Source organism: Apus apus, chromosome 1 (genome assembly GCF_020740795.1).
Source record: "Apus apus isolate bApuApu2 chromosome 1, bApuApu2.pri.cur, whole genome shotgun sequence".
Classification (NCBI taxonomy): Eukaryota; Metazoa; Chordata; class Aves; order Apodiformes; family Apodidae; genus Apus; species Apus apus.
Genome location: NC_067282.1, coordinates 24511925 through 24530236, shown reverse-complemented (window position 1 = coordinate 24530236; position 18312 = coordinate 24511925). Strand labels below are relative to the sequence as shown.

Genomic DNA, 18312 nt, shown 5'->3' with positions numbered 1-18312 from the left:
TTGTCAACTTGTGTTACTTACAGACTGAAATCAAGTGTGCTTGAGTGGGGTGACAGAACAAGGTTTCCATTTAGATTAAATCTGTCCACCAGTGAGGCAGGAAGACAGTGAAAACCTATAGAACAACTGACCATCTCAGGATTTGAGTAAAAAGCAAACATTTACTTGCCCCTGATTCTTCCTTACCCATTTACCCGGCCCCTTAGTCTCCACGTTCCTTTTTACAATCTGTCAGGTACGCCCCCCACCTACTCTTTTCCCATTCCTTTCCTTCTCCTTATTGGTATTGTCATTGTTATTCCTTAAATTGCTGGGGTGGTGGTGATGTTGTTGTTAATTGAAATTACCTTGATACAGTATTATTGTTGTTTTTCCATTATTCTCTATTATTGTTATTATTGTTTTCTGATTAACCTCTTTGAACCTCCTGCCCCAAATTGATTTATTTATCCCTTTAATAAACTGCATATTTGTAAATTCTAATCGGGTGTCAGCTGCTTTCATTAGGAACATCAGTGAGTACCAGACAAGTGTGTCACCCTAAAAGTCAGTGAAAGCTCACTGCTCCTCTGCGAGAGGCGAGAGCCACATGCTGACCTCTTGGCAGATCCTGACAAAATCTCTCCAAAAAGGAAATAAACAAGTCGCAGATCACGACAGTCACCTTTCTTCACCTTCCAACCACAACCATTCTGTAGTTCTGTGATAAGTAAATCTACATTTCCTCAAAAACTTTTATAAAGATTAAAGTAACTCGTAGAGGACTACATTCCTAGTACCAATCAAATGTTTCTGCTTTGTTTTGGTTTTAAGTCCATGAGAAATTACATATGAAGATCAGTCTTGAACATTGATATATAATTAATCTATGTCGTCTATATAATATTATTAATCCATATATTCTCTATAATATTATTGAATTCTGGCAACTGTTTACTTTAAGCTCTGGCTTCATTATAAGAATCATAGAATCCTGGAAGCTGGAAGGCATCTCTGGATATTATCTAGTCCACGTCTCTGTCCAAAGCAGGGACGCTTAAAGCAGGCTGCCCAGGACCCTAGCAAGCTGGGTTTTCATTATTTACAAGGATGGAGACTAAACAACTTCTCTGTACAACCTTCTCCACTGTCTAACTACCACTACAGTAAAAAAAAAAAAAAAAAAAAAAAAGTTTTACTTATGTTTAAATAGAATGTTCTGTATTTCAGTTTGTGCCTGTTGCCTCATCCTGTCACCGGGGCATCTCTGAGAAGAATCTGACATCTTCTTCATTTTCTCCCAACAGGAAAGATACTGAACTGAATGGCTCCCTTGAGACTTCTCCCCACTGGGCTAAACAAAGAACATCTGAATAATATCTCCATCGGTTTAGAAGGAAAAGTAAGCCTACAAAAAGATCTACAAACTCAACCCTATAAAAACCTTTTGATATAGATACACATATAGATATAGATATGGATTATATAGGTATAAATATAGATATAGATACAGAAAGCAATATTTCATAGACAAAACTGAAAGCATCATTTGGTCTTTAATCTCTTACGTGGTACATATGGAATGCTCTTATTGCAGATACACCTGGAAAAGTAACTGATTTTTATGTATTTAGAGGGCTTGCTAATAAAACGTTGGTAAGTGGTGATCCAATATCTGTTGTCATCAATTTCCTTTTAGTTTTGCACTAGTTACTGGAAAAAAAATGTTTCTTAAAGGTGGTTCTGAAATTACTGTTGTTGAAACCGTTCTGGAAATATGGTAGGCATTTTCAACAAACTCAGACAAAAGATAGAGTGAAGATGATGAAGTCAGAGGACTTTATGAAGCTGAGAAACAGTAAATTAACGTTTTTAGAAATACACAATTTACACAATAACTTTGAAAATACAGTTTTGAATTTACTGTAACTACTGGTGGTAGTTTCACCAATGAAAAACACCTCTAGGTTGTTAGCAACATCATTAAGTGTCAACAACCTAATATCGAAGTGTAGAACCTAAAATGCAGGGTTATCTCAAAATGAAGACTAGGTTTTAGGCGTCCATTCAGACTTCCTAGAATAAAGCAATTGATTTTACAGCTAAGCTTCTGAATAGAGATGATGAAATTGAGCATTGTCAGCTCATTTTGATTTCCTCAAATGTGTTATCATCTGAAAATAACACAGTAAGCTTGTTTGTAAAACATTGATTTAGCTTTCTGGAACAACATTTGGTGCATGTAAAATTAAACCAACTTGTAATCAGCTTATCTAGAGCCTTATCCCCCTATTTTGTCCTAATACTGACTGCAGAACGCAGGGAGCCCAGCAGAGCAGGAGATGGGATTCAGGACCTGTGGGAATCAGCGGCTTTGGAGTTCTCAGAACTGAGGGGTTGTTCTAGAGCTACACTTACTGAAAGTTCATCTTGCTTCATTTTCCTTTAGCACTGTGCACCCTCAAAAATGGAATCTTCCTTTGGAGTTCATGGGAAACTCAGAATCCTTCTGAAGACAGTCTCTGGTTCCAGTAAGGTTTTCTATGGTTTTCAGACTCCCAGTTTCCTAGCGGGGAACCTGCTCCAGACTTTCTTTTAAGGCAGCAGTGGTTGCTTGAAGCTACATGTTCTGGGAATGTAAGTCCTTCAGCAGCCTGAAAGAACCCTGTCTGCAATTCTTTGAAAGTCTATCAAAATCCAGCTGCTTTCATGAAGTAGATTTGAAGAGCTGAGATTTTAAAACCTGATGCTTTTTAAATCCATGTGTGTAACAAAACCGTATTTCTGATGATGAGCACACACAGCATTTGCTGAAACTTAGAACACTAACTTAGAACTGAAGGAGCCATACACAGTCTGCTTCAGCTAGAATCACTCTTGAAATAAGGTTGTTAATTAAATATCCCAATACATAATGGAATGAGTAAATTCAACAATGCAGGTAAAAAAGCAATTGCCATACTGCAAATATAAGACATAGCTGTAGTTTTGTTTCAAAACCTGAATGTACTACATATTACATTATGCAGGCTTTTTAAATTTTTAATCTAATTTTTTTCTTTCTTTCATTTTTTCTCTCTTTTTACATATTTTTTTCTTTTTCATTCTATGCATTTAGGATCTGTCAGATAATCAGCTTAACAGGTCAAATATTCTATACTAGAATACAATTTCTATACTAGAAATATTTGACCAGCTTACAGCTTATACGTTTAGAACACAGGCACTGATTTACTTATGTGTGTTGCCTCCAGTTCAGACTAGAAAATATGGCCTTCTTGGACCCCCACTACATGCAAATGGTTTGTGGATCAGAATCTTTAAAGACTGGAGCATCAAAGCTTAATAAATTAACTGTTTTGCTCTTAAGATTACCTTTGTGGAGCAGTATTCTGTCTCACTGGCAGGGTGGTACAGTAGTCTCTCCAGTGACTGTACTCAATACTAATCTCCAGTGACTGTAAACTGTTAAGGTGATTAAATGGAAGAGACAGTTCTTTCACCATGTATAGAATCACTGTGAATTGGGTCATATCTGCATATTTAAGGCATTTATTGGTAGTAAAATTTGGGGAAGAGAAGTAGAGTTTATTTTTTATCAAAGCCAGACACCTGAACATGCATACAGTGGCTGGCCAACAGACTGTAGTTAAATAGAAGCCTCACCCACTTGCCTTGTAACAGAATTTTTTTGAGAAAATACTGTTTCTCGGTAGTAGACAATATATAATGTTATCTTCAGGAAGAAGTCACTTATCAGCTAAAATTACCTTTTATATTTTTTTAAATTCTTAAAGGTAGAATTTAACATTTGTTACTTCTCTAAAACAAACATACAGATCACAGACAGTTTTCATTTCCAAGACTCTTCTGATCCTTGATGACTGCAAGTATTATATAATTACAGTATCCATACATCCAACATCCACTCTGATTTAATATTAAAGTAGCTGTAGAGCACTTTTTTTATATATCAAGGTCATATCTTGATGGCTGCACAAGCTTAGATGTATCAGGTGTTAAGCAGGCACATCTCCAAGGAATCTGGAAATTCTCTCATCTGCAATCCTCAGCATATCTTATTATTTACTGCCAAAGAAATGACTGATTAATTTTGTCATCTTTACTCTGTGATTTTTGCTCAGCTGAAACTGCCTGCCCTCTTCTGCAATGCCTGATCAGACCTATTTAAGTTGATGCCTTTGATCGTAGACACTGAGGAGCTTGCTGACTTAGGCTTTGACTAAACATTCCTCCACCACAATATTTATGCACAAAATCCTAAATGATAACTGACACTCAACACAGCTAAAAAAACCTTGTAAGATGTTTCCACTATTGTACTGATGCTCAAAATAGCTTTACTTGTGCTAGAGGTTTCAGTCAAAATGAAAAGTTGCTATTAATATAACAAAAGCCCAACAGTTTTTGCCTTGATGAATAGTTTGTTTCTCACAAAGTATCTGAGGTCAGGAACTGGAAAACTATGCAGTAAGATTTTTAAAAGATGCTTTGAATTCCTTCTGTAGCGTGATATCATGCTTAGTTTTGGAAGCTAGGGGCATTTTACTATCAAACTGTTCCAAACAAAATCATCAAAACAAAGCTAATAAAAAATTACAATGAAAGTTAAGCCCTATGGAAAAAAATCTCCCTCCAGCTCTTAATCACATTCCAAAACCAGAGGCTAAAAGTACATCAAACTGCACCAAATCCTTTTCACATGACAACCTCATAAATTATTCAACTCATTAGTAACACCAAGAGGCAGAAAAATAACATCAGTGTTAAGGATGTTTTCTTACAGAGAAAGGTCAGCTAAAAGTTTCAGTACTAAAATCCAAAGGCTTAAGCCTCTGAAAAGTAAGTACATCTAGATAGAGTCCATGAATTACAACTTTAATGCATGCTATTCTAAAATGTCGTATGTTAATTTTAATAAGTATATGAAAAGTTAGATTTATTTATTTTAATTCTGCAAATAGGACAACTTCAGGCTACTGTACTTTTTATGCAACCACTGAGTTTGATGCATACCACCTCTAAATACACCTGAGCTTTAATTTTCCTATATGTTAAATGCAATAACAGGTGGTAGCACAAAATTATATTGAAGCAATCCAATATGAAACTATAACTACTGCAGTTTTTCTGTTTATTTTGATTGTAGCTTTGCCTTGCAGGCTAGCTCTACTACCAGGCAGCTGTCATTTGCACAAAAATACTTCAACACAGAAACTACAGAAATGGAAGCAATTTTTGCAACGTACTGAAACTGTTTAAGTGCAACTTGTGTTATAGATCACATAAAAAAATGCCCAAAACCATTTCCAGCATCCTCTGAGTACCATCTTATCCCAAAGATACAACATGCCTGCTATAAAGGCATGAAACAAAGTCTCAGTAAATGGAAAGCTCCTGTTATTTTAAAAACAGGATAGTAATATCAAAGCTTAAAACTGTAATAGTTCATAAATAACAGTTCTTCCTGTTTTAAGGCTAGTTTATAACACCCAAAATTAAACCTACTAATCAATGAGAATATTTTAAAAGGTTCCTATGCCTGAATAATGCACAAAACCTGCGGTTTTGATGATGATTTGCCTTACAAAAACAACACAGCAATCAGCACAGTTTTGCATCTGCCTCTCATAAGATCTCTATTTTGATGTTTTGGAAGAATGTGGAGAAAATAACCCTTTGTCAAATATACAATACTATATACTACTGGGGGAAACACCTTCCTTTAATCAACTTATGAACAGTGTATGACCTAAAGTCCTGCACATTTAAGTAAGTATTAAATTACACTAACTAGTATAAGTGCACACTCAGATATTCATTTCTATGTCTAACCTTGTTTGAATCCCTGCTATTTGCCTCAACAACCTGTGAAGTTGGTGAAATATGTAGGTCTCACAGTTAGCTTCATATCTACCATATTCAGAACTTCTGGTGACAGCAGCAGTCACTAAACATATGAAACTTTTAGGTTATATAAGGGAATTTGTAAGCACTTTCCTCCTTCCTCTTAGATTCCAGCTACCTCTCCATGAAAATCAATCATCATCTCGTCTTCAAGTTCCTGAAGTTTCTATGCAGTCATTTCACTATTCAAATCACAAGCATCCTTTAAATAATTATTTTAAATAAGTTCTTATGTATTCCATGATTTGCAGGAAAAATAGTTTGGCTGAGATTACACATAGCAGGATAAAACTTCAGGTCTTTTTAAAAATCAGTTGATTTCTCATTCACGAAAGGGCTCCAATGGAACTATTACAGCATATTAGTTTGATGGCTTAACAGTTCTGTTTTGTCACTCCAGAGAGAATAGTTCACTTCAACCAGCATCTCAAACTTAGCATCTGGGAATGCTAGAGAGGTATAATGTGAATCCCTTGAGGATCAGAGAATTTAACAGCCTGCAAGCTCAAGTCTTCTGGTTCATTAAAGTGTTAAGGATTGAAAATAATTACTTTCCTAAGAACATGTTGTCCTAGGAATTTTCAGCACCGTGCCTAGAGAAGAAGGCACACATGGATTCACGGGCACAAAGCAAAAGATCCTGAGACATATTTTTAAGCGAAGTTAATACTGACCATATTCCACAGCAGCTTTTAGAAGAGCATCAGAATGAGTAGACCCAAAAGCATTGCGAACAAATCGCCTCCGCCGGCGCAGATCATCTTCCCAGTAATCCAAGCGCCAGAAGTCATGCAGTTGGCTACGAAATAAAGAACACACACATCAGCACCTTCCACAGCTTGAACTGTGTTTACATACATGATGGTATAATTCCACTAGTGTTTTCTATTTCAGAAATACAATCTTATAAAAACAAATACTACTAAAACTTATATTTATCATATTTATATTCTATAAAACAATATTCTAACATTTCTTTACATGCATTTACTATAAACCTCAGCACTGCCTGTCTCAAAATGTTCTGCCTGCTGCTAAAAACATTAATCACACTGAGCCCATTAACAAATGCAGCATCAAATTACAAGTATTAATGGCACAGCTTGCTTTCTTTTACAGTGTTTTTAACAAGGCCTGTAAATCATAGAGTGGACCTCAGTGCAAATAGTTTGCAATTTAATGACTAAGGTCCCTTAGCAGACTGAATTTAGAAGTATAAAATATTGCCCACTTGAATTTTGTGGAACTATGATTAAACTAATGTGCTGAAATATTCATTGAAATAATTCCCCACTGCCCCTAGCAACCTGAGAAAATTGCAATTTTATTCATTATTAATAACACTGAATTAGAGCAGAAAAAAAAAATTCACCATGTGGTAATTGTCTTGGTAAATTATTATTCCAGCACTAAAAGAGTACTAGGATGATTTTATAGCTTCCAGCTAATACAAGCCATTAACAACCATGGCCTTCTTTGCCTTACATTTCCTTTTTACATCCAAAAGCAATATTAAAGTTTCATAGAATGGTATAAGCTAAATGCTAGCATATATTCAAATCAAAACATACACATATATAATCCTACCTAAAGAAATGAGCAGCTCCACGCTCAGACAACTTCCTGACCTTTTCAAGACAAACATCTCCCACATCAATTTTATATACGGGATATTTGGGCAAAGCTGTGTTTTAAGCCAACATTTAAAAACTTTTTGTATCACTATCAAATACCTCAAATGTTTCTGGATGCATCCTTATCATCAGGCTCCTAACTGAACACACTACACACTGAAAATGATTCTGTAGATAATGACCTTGCAGACCATAACTAGGGAACCACCTCAATAAACCAATAATTTTCAGTCTACCTGCAGAACTCCTGGACATGCATGGGCAACAGGCAGAGAAAAAAAAGAATTTAAAAAAAGAAAAAAGAAAAAAAAAAGGTTTTCAACTCATGAGTATGGGCTATGTTTCTGCTGGATTTTCCTAGGTGTTAGCTCAGACACTGTTTCCTATATTGCCTTCACTTTGAGAAGCTATGCAATGGTAACCATTTCCAGAGTAAATTAGAAATATGCTAATGTAGAGTAGATCTTTTCATTTTTTATAGTCCACTTAACTACTTTTTTTCATGCATGCATGAGCTCTTGTCCAACTTTGCTAACTGCTGTCATGAGACCTGGAGGTTCTGGAGGGCAGAGCACTGAGGGGGTGGATGTAGCTGTATACTTTCCAGCCACTTGCAAATTTTCAGAAGCAGTACACCATCATTTTTAGTCAATGGGATTTTTTTGCATTCTGAATGAAATTTCCACTGTGTACTCCAGTCTGCAGGAAGGTCCTCACTGCGGCCTTGCAGAAAAGGCATTTTATTTATCTACAGGCAGTGTAGGAAGAAGGAAACTTCAGGAGTTCAATGGGAGATGCTTCCTCACAGCAGTTCAGAGCATCTTGAGTAAAGGTGAGGCAATGACTGAACTCTGACAGAGGGAAGATGCAGCATTAATGGCCTGACCTGCATGGTATGAGACAGAAATAGCTTGCTATCTTGAGTGTCAATTATCTTTTGCTAAGTAAAATAGCCTACACTGGTTTTTGTACTATGACACACTTTTTGTTCACAGATGTGCTAGCTTGAAGTATCAGTCCATCATTTCTCCTCCTACATTCTGAGCACTGAATAATTTTACTGTGGTTGCTAATTCCCCTTGAACCTTATGTGATATGAATGCAAAAATGGGCACACAACTGCCCCATGTTTAAAAGACAAAACTTAAAGACTCCTTGCTTTAGACTAGTCTTAATTCTAGTTTTAAAATTATATCAAAGATAATTCCAAAGGCTTTTAATCGTAGTGATTTTACTTCTAAGAGTAAGTCATGATGAAAAAGATGTTAAGATATTAACTGTTAAGTTGATTAGAATGGCATTATTATGCAAGAATTAAAAACTTTTCTATGAAATTAATAAATATTCATACACTAAAATATATATTTTAATTTTATCTGATAATTCATTAATCCATTAATCTAATAATCCATTTATTTCATTAATCAGTCTGAAGAATAGTGTATAGTATCAGCAGAAAGTAAACCAGATTTTAAAGTCACTACTTTAATGAACTGATAAGTAAAATGTGATGAAATTGCCCGAGGATAAAGTCTATTTTGGGGATCCAAAAAAGGGTAACAAGTTCATCAGGGATTGAAGGTTGATGCACATAATAATGGTGCAAAATATTTAAAAAAAAAATAATAGAACACAAACCTTATTTGTAATCACAATATGGCTTTTTGAAACACGACTGAAACTTCTTCCAGAGTTTTCTACAGGAATCTATCTGACACTGTTATTATATACTTCCGGATACTGGAAGATGGTATCTGAACCCTAAACACAAGACTTCTGAATCTTAACCAGTTATTCTCAGTTTATCCTTGACTCTTCGAGCTAAATAACAAGGTAAGACATTTTCTCCTATCCTATTCTTAGCAAGAAAGCAGATGCCTGAAAGGCCAAGTTTCATCACTTTCATTACAGACAGATACATTTGTGGGATGTTTCTAAAAAGTTATATTATTACATTTTTTTATTAGATTGAAGACACTAGTAAGTAGAATACTGTGGCTACAAGCTCCAGCCTAACACAAAGAATTTTCCTGCTTTAAAAGTCCAGAGCTATGGACTGAATCAGTATTAAGTTGTCTAACTCGAGATTACAGTACTTTAGAAATACTTACATTCTCCTGTGGAGATTATTCAGGCTTTAAGATTTTTCAGGAGTTTAGGTAGCTGTTATGCAGCTCTTAATAATGGCTGTAAATAAGGAACTACACTTTCTAACACTACTGGGCACAAGGCAGTCCTAGAAGAGAGCATGCCCGCAAATTGTCCACATCTCTTTCTGCTACAACCCTTTTTTCCTAGAAGTGACTTGACTAAATCAAGTCATTTCAGTAAATTATTTCTGCAATAAGTACCATATTTCAATAAGCTTTACTTTTCTTAATAATGTGCATTATTAATAATCCTTATTTCCACAGCCAACTAGATTACATGTAATTTCTCATTCCCCCATATCTTATAATAATTGTGACATTTTGAATCAGACTTGTTAGAATGAAAAAGTGCATATTAAGCATACTGTAATGAATTTCCTTTTAAGAACTGAAAGTTTATAGCATCATTCATGAGCTACTCCTACATACTTCAAAAAAGAAATATATGCATATCATTTTAACTGAAGAGTTATTTGAAGTGCACCCTGAAACACATGACCCGAAGAAGTTCACACCATGACTTTAACTGTCAAGGTAAGTTCCTTACAAACTGTAAAATAATCCAATTTAAAACTTCATCATCCTTACCACAATGAGGGCTGGTATGAAACTGGAGATATTAAAAGGTTATTGACAATGAAAATTTTATTTTGAGTGTTGTGTATGTTGCGAATTTGATCCCAAATTTCAGATGCGCAATACTTCACAGTTTACACATACACAGATGTACATGTTTTATTGGAACAAGTCCTATTTTACTTATTGAAAGATTACAAATTCTATTTCACTGTCATCACTGATGCCTGCTTAGGAGCTCGCTGTGTACATTCTCCTACTTTTAACAGTATTTTATCCTGTTAAAGGCCTGCACAGGATGGAAAGGTAAAGTGGTTTTATGCTACCCCAGATAGCCAATGTGGACTTTGATAAGTGAAAGCAAACAGCTTTGAAGTCTCCCAAGGGAAGGTTGCTTTAAAACTCAGAACTGCCCAGAATTCTGTATAACACTCTCTGCTGCCGTAACAAACACACCTGTATATCTGGGGACAAAGATTACTGAGGTGTACTTAAGTATTTCAGATAGCCCAATCTGTTATCCTCTTAGAGGAGAAATGGTGTAGCTCTCTGCCACCAAAACAATTTAGAGGAATATCACACCAGCCTGAACAGCAAAGTCCTCCCTGCTTTTTCACAATATCCCTGAAGTTCCAACTTTTTAAAGACAACTTTTGAAAAGATTTTCTAATCACTACCTTCAGCCACAGCTCCAAATAAATGTTTGGGAAGGTTTCTTTTCTTTTACTTATGAATATTAGCTGTGCTGAACAGCAAAACTTTGTCCACCCTATGGGCAGGCAGTGTCCAGGACATCAGCTCCATGGCTGCAAAAGCCAGTTCCTGTTCAAATACAAATGCAGTTTGCTGTGTGTCACCTACAGCTACAGCAACTAGAGGAAAACGCAAACAGGAGTAGCAGTGCACATGTCCATAAAAGATCCTCAGACTGCAGCTCAAAGGATGGGCTGCCAGATGGAAGAGATTAAGTTCGAATATGTTAATGAAGAGGAAAAAGCCTGCAGGCATGGGGGAAGGGGACAAAGTTACTTGGAAAAAGAGGTGGGTCATAGGACTGGAAGGATGTCAGACAATCCACAGTCTTTGTAATACTGGGGAATGGAATAGAAAAGACAGGGAAGTGATGATCTGTAATTTTAAAAATTAGTTCTGGTTGGTTTTCTGTAACATATTCTAAAAAGCAAAACCAGTTATTTTCACAGAGTGGAATTCTGACTATGTTTTGAGAAATGAGAAAAAATATATATTGAAAAGATTAAATATTTACTAAGGTAAAATGAAGAATATAAAATTTGTAACATTTAAAAAAGTAAGTAAAAGTAAACTTGAAACACAAACCATACAAATTATGAATTATGAAATATATATTAGAAACCTATTTGCCAGAATATCTAAGTAGTCAACGTTTTCTGTAACCATGAAAGAGCAAATCCTGTTCAGAAGTGGTCTAGCAACACACACAAACATTGTATTAGAGTGAAGGTTTTTCTGACTGTGCTCAAAACAGAAACAGAAAATGCTGGTTTTATCAAGATGGTGAGACAGGTATTCAAAAATCACATTCTACCTTATGCTGGCTAAAAAAAACCACAGCCTTTTTGTACATGAATAGATCAAATATCAGAAATCTTAATAAACATGGCTAGTAGAGTTACTCTACACACAAAAAAGATTTTACTAGTTACAAAAATCACAAAGGTCCATTATATTTTTCCATAGAGCATGCTAGAGAATACCAGAAATAAAACCAGAGATGCTAAAAATGGAATAATACTAAACAAATAATACCAATAATATTAAAAACTGGAAATACCAACACAGGGAATAAAGACATCAATGAACCCGAAAAAACATTTAATGCAATGAAAGCTGAAATAGATAGTAAAAATATTATAAATCCGAGTTAAAAAAAATAATTAGGTATTTTTACAAACACAAGTGTGTATTTTTTTCTTCTAAGTACCCATGCACAAGAATTGTTAATGTGAAACATCAGAAAAGTATTTGGCAGAATTTCAGAGTAGAAGGGAAAAAGTCTCAGAAAAAGAGCCTTTAAGCAGAAGGATGCTAAATACTCAGGGAAATTGATGTAACATTTAATATTTGAAAATTTATTTTTTTATGAAAACTATATTGACTCAATTCTTGTGTGAGAAGTTTCCTACTGTAATTTTTGAAGGAAGGTGGGCAGATGTGTCCTAGGGAAGTCACATGGATAATACATGGATTGCTGGAAGCTTAGGTTATCAGTAAAATTTGAGGAAGTTATGTCCACAAACAGGTGAGGTGACGTAACAGCAAAAGGACACACCATTAAGAAGAATGTAAGAAGCTGGTGGAGAGGGCACTCACAATAAATATTGGGGGATGGTGATGAAAGTGAGTTTGTGACAGTGGGCAAAGAAGAGATGCCTAGGCTGTTGGTTAAGGATAGCATTTCCTGGGGGATGGCTGGATGGTCAGTGACCACTGGGTTTTTCTCCAATTTATCGTGTATTTTTCATCAGTGTGGCAAACCAGCATGGGTAGAAATGAGAGACAAAGCAAAGGAGCTCCCTGCAACTTTGAGCAGTTAGTGCCCTAGTCACTACCAGCTGGAGGAGGCGGTGTGGGGAGCACAGCAGCCCAGCTAGATGACTTACTTTCCAGCAGCATGGCTAGAAGGCATGCCAGCACTGCTGCATTCAGCAGTGTCGTGAGAGATAAGAGGTAGTTTCGTACCTCCTGTGTAGGGCTGCCAAAATGTGAAAAACTAAAATGAGAAAAGACATAAGACAGGAATGACTGGTAAAATTTGAGTTGAAATGCAAAGTCAGAGCTCTAAAAATGAAAAGGGACTTGACGGAAAAGTATAGAGTTAGATAGCCAGGAATTAAAAGAAAAAAGTAATAGGCTCTAACCAAGAGATAAAATTTATTGGAATAAGTTTACTGGAGCAAAAGTGAAACAGAAAGACAAATTCAAAGGTTTCCGCCAGCAATATTTTCCATGATACTGGGAAATGAGAAACCATAAGGACAGCAGATTGGGGGGCAAAGAAATTGAAAAGCATAGATGAAAGGTCTGAAGTGTAATCATTGATTGGTGAAGAAAAAGCAACATTGAGCTGGAAAAAATGGAGAAGTTGTAAGTTTCTAAGAAACAGATATGTGACAACAAAACTAATGACTATGGAAACTAGTGGAAGAGAAATAACTGTGGAAGTGGATAGGAAGAGAAAGTCATGCAAATAATTAGGGATGGATAAATAGATAAATACTGGCTTGTCAAGAAGATCTGTTGATAATCTAGTATTTTGAGACTTGTGAATTTGAGCTACTTTTGTTTAAGGCAGTGAACTTCAGAAATCTGTGACAATTAGGCCTGATTTGTGGGGTTCCATGATTACTTTCACAGAATCATAGAATGGGTTGAGTTAGAAGGGACCCTAAAGATCATCTAGTTCCAATGTCACCTGCATGGGCAGAGACACTTCCCACTAGATCAGGCTGCTTAAAGCCCCATCAAACCTGGTCTTGAACACTTCCATGGATGGGCCTTCCACGACTTCCCTGGGCAACAGAAAAAGTAGAAAATGGTTGCTTTTAACACAATTGATAATACATGCAGCACAAATTACCAGTAGAGTACATAATAGCTAACTCACAGGTTTCCCTCTGGAGACTGGAGAATGGTAAAAGTTTTTAAAACAGGAAATAAAAAATGTTGAAGTTGTATACACTTGTGAAGGATGAATGCAACTCATAAACCTGCAAACTTTTACAGTGATTGGCATTTGTGTGTTGTAGTTCTGCAAGGTTCAGGTGGAGGGGAAGCTTTTTCATTTGGACTTTGAAACAAGGATGAAATAGAGCACAGAGGAACTCCAGGTAACAGCAAATACCACAACTGATCATCAGAAAAGCAGCAGATGAGTCACCTTTGAAAAGCAAAAAACAAAACTGCCAAGACAGTTTCTGTCCTATGATCATGTTACTAAATGGTCTTGCATTAATAATGAAGGACAAAGCCAGGAGGAACAGAGAATTGGCTACAAATGAAAAGAGAGCAAAACCCACTAGAAGATGACTAAGGATTAAAGATCCATCAAACTGGAGAATAATTTTCTAATAATTGCATAGCATCCTTGTCAGAAAAGAGTGGAGTGATTTATGTGGCTTTTATTATCTTAAGGCCCTGGAAAAAGGGTGTGTTTCATACACACACTTAAGGAAAACCTCCTACTCCTCAAACTTTTATGACTGAATTTCAGTGAAAAAATTGAGGACACTGAAATTCAAAAGATGAAAAATAGAAAGGGAAAGCTGAAAACAGAAATCTCTCCAGATGTTTTAATCTTCAGTTAGATGAGACACCAGAAAGGAGACTAATGACAGTAGATGTGAAAGGTAGATTGTGGCCATAGAGATGCTCCTTTTCACTACGGTAGTACCTGAAACTTCTAAGGCAGTTAGTTCCCAGATTATATTGTATGGTCAGATAACTTGCCTCTAAAGATCATAAAAATTTATATAAAATGCAGACAATTTGTAAAGGGAATGGGGATTTCAATGTATTACATAGAGTCTGAAGGAACAAACTGGTAACAGATACACACACATAGAAGGGCTAACAATTATCCTGATTGGCTAGATTTTTTTCATAAAGTTCAGATTCCAGAATGAGCTGTTCACTTTGGAATGCCTGCTATAGTATTAATCAGTAGTAAACTTACACGAAGAAGCAGTACTTTTAGGGAAATAAGACTAACAATACATACAGCTATATTGGAAAAAAACGTAATGAAAAATGTCACATACTTCTTAAAAATTTGCAATGGAAATGACAATAACTCAAACATCTACAAAGTAAAACTAAACCAAAGTAAATATTTTTAATTATCAAACTGATTTAATATAAAACATAAAGTTAGTGCAAGATAACTTTGGCAAATCTATCAAAATACTGATGTGAAATAGTAGGGCACTACATGTAGTACTGCTAAATGAAAGACTAAGATTTCCTCAAGTTTTATACTTGGTTTGTTTTAGTTAATCCAATGACATTGAATGAACAACTGGTGCAACGTAAAAAGTGAATGCATAAATTGTCAGTGTTTGACTCACCAGAATCTCAATGGCTTTCTTAGTAATAAAATATCAATAAGAGTAGAATGCAAATGCACCACATTCTAGAAATAATAAATTGTAACACTAAATGCAATAATGCAATTGAAATACTAAATGCAATAAATTATTAGGTTACTAAAATTAAGACATATGCTAATACAATCTTTGAAGAAAAGGAAAATAAAGTGGTTGGAAAAATGTTCTGTGGTTTAACTTAGGTTTCTTGTTTGGAACCTTTCTACTATTTCAGAATGTGTTGTCATCACTCCAAACAAAGAAAAAACAAACCCCTCAAAGCCCAAAAAACCCTTTTTAAACTTTTGGATAAAGGAAAGCTTGGGTAAAATTCACTTTTTAAAAACGTATTGAAAGCATACACACTATTTTAGGACATTTTTATTTTTAATGCATTTTTTGTTATGTCATGATATCTCAGAACACTTAGTAAGATATTATAAGGGGGAAACAGCACCAAGTTACAACACAGGAAGTTCCAGCTCAACATGAGGAAAAATTTACTGGGAAGGTGTTGGAGCACTGGAACAGGCTGCCCAGAGAGCTTGTGGAGTCTCCTCTGAGGACTTTCTAGACCCATCTAGACATGTTCCTGTGTGATCTGCCCTAGGTGTTCCTGCTGCAGCAGGAGGATTGGACTTGATGATCTTCAGAGGTCCCTTCCAACCCCTATGATTCTACTATGACACCACAGTATAACAAACTCTGAGATGGAAAGAATGATGTATTGAGGTTGCCTCTCTCTTTCTTAACTGGAAAGAGACAGAATGACTTAGACAAGAAGCATAATTGTACATGGCTAAAATTAAGTAAAATGTATACATGCTAAGTTTACAGCTTTTCTTATTAAAAATGTAGAAATATCTACAAGTTCCACTGAGACAAAAATGGAACTGCTTAGCAAATTGTCCTCCAATTTCAAGAAAAAAAGCCTATTTATTTTACGTTTTAACTATTGTTATAACATCACATCAGAAACAGGTACCATGACACCAGCTTATGTACTTTTGCTGTGAAGAAATACAAGAAAATAAAATTTCAAAATGAAAAATTTTGAAGGTTTTTATTAATTAAAAAAAAGAGGTAAAAATATCAGACATTTTCACAGCAACTTATACTATCAGAATTTTTCACCAAAAGACTTAACCAAAATACTGTTTTCTGATTACTTTTTAATTAAAAAAAACCCAAAAAATCCCACTGTTTGTACAAGTATTCCACCTGCTGGTAGCAATATTATTTTGCTTCTTAAGCAGCTTGTGTATCAAATTAAAAGAATAATCAAAGTGGGCACCCTCAAGAAATAGTACAACTTTTTTGCAAAATTATCTGGAAAGTATTTTGCCATTTTAAAGCTACAAACCATAAGTAATCAGGTAAGTATATGAGAAAATAACTTATCTCTATCTTAACAAAGTAAATCACCCATTTAATAAACTAAACGAAAAATGGTTTAGGATAACTAATGCACAAAGATGCTGGTTTTTGAACAAGGTTAACTTCAACAGGTAAGGTTCTTATGATACAACCCAACATATTTATAGAATTAAAGTTTTTATTTTATTTTTTAATTAAGTATTCAATGTAGTTAATCTCCTGGAGCTTCAAACTTCAAAGACTCTTTCAGCAACAATTCTGTGGACAGCACTTCTCTGATAATAGAGCTCACTACTTTTGTTCAGTTTTTCAGCCGAGAATACCAAAGTGCATTTCTGTCAGAAGCATGGCAACTCAGTTCTGCCATGGGAAGGTGAACAATTGTTTACAGAAAAAAACACATAAACTGGTGTTAAGACCAGTGGAAAGTAAAAGAACTCTCTATTGTAGTTATGCTTTGCCTTCAGTATAGCATCTTAGTCCGACTTCCTTGCACAGAAATTAATTAAAAAAAAAACCAAAACCCAAGCTTCCCCAAACCAACTCTTGTCCTGTCGGGGCAAAAAACTGTTGGGGTTTTTTTTAGTGTTATTTGCTTGGTTCAGTTCCAGTACTGAAAAGGCAAGATGGAGGGAATGATTTATTCAAATCTCACAGAGACACCCTCCTCCTTTGCCTTCTGCATGGATACTATCTTATCTACTTATGTAAATGATTGGATATTTTGCTCCTGAGTGAAATGAACACAATTAGGTTCTTCCATTACCATTGCCAAAAAGAAAAAGAATCCATCTGCTCTTTGGATTCTGAATGGCAGTAACACCACTGCATTAAGAACTCAGACAAGCAAAGTTGGAGGTTGGGGTCCCACTTAAGGTTGATGTAAATGTCATCTCCATACTGTCCACATCAGCACATTACAGAATTTCTGAGATTTTGCAGCTGTTAGGATGAAACAGGCACTTCTTATAAGAAAACCAATTTACTCTTTGTTTCAAGATTGATATCTATTACATTAAATACATAGCATCATAGAATGTCTTGGGTTGGAAGTGACCTCTAAAGGTCATCTAGTCCAACCCCCGTACAGTAAGCAGGAACATCTCACACAGATTGCTCAGAGCCCCATCAAGATTGACCTGGAATGTCTCCAGGGATGGGGCCTCCAACACCTCTCTAGGAGACCTGTTCCCATACTTTACCACCCTCATAGAAAATAACTTTTTCCTAATGTCCAACCTAAATCTACCCTTCTCTACCTTGAAACCATTACACCTTGTCCAATCATTACATGCCTGTCATTACAAAGCTAGAGACAACAGGGTCCTACCACCTCAAAAAAAAAAAAAAAAAAAAAAAAAAAAAAAATCTAGGTTTTTGTGATTTACCTGCAATTCCAGAAGAGTCAAACACTAGCAAGCAGTTGCTTCAGTTAGGGTTAATGTGCTTGAACAACTGAAAAAATAATCCTGTTTTTTCAAAGTAGGCATCCAAAGTAAGCAAGCTTATGGAAGCTCTTGAAACCTCTGGTGCCTCATTGTCTTA

The 18312-nt window shown here is 35.6% G+C and overlaps 1 protein-coding gene across 3 annotated transcripts in view; it reads right to left on the bottom strand.

Annotated features, from left to right (window-relative positions):
* Positions 1-18312, bottom strand: part of NBEA (neurobeachin) — a 476649-nt gene that overhangs the window by 189572 nt on the left and 268765 nt on the right. For all 3 annotated transcript variants that reach the window (XM_051608523.1, XM_051608522.1, XM_051608521.1), the window contains one exon: positions 6582-6706. In XM_051608523.1, the coding sequence (XP_051464483.1) occupies positions 6582-6706 (125 nt within the window). The remainder of the gene's footprint in view (positions 1-6581; positions 6707-18312) is intronic.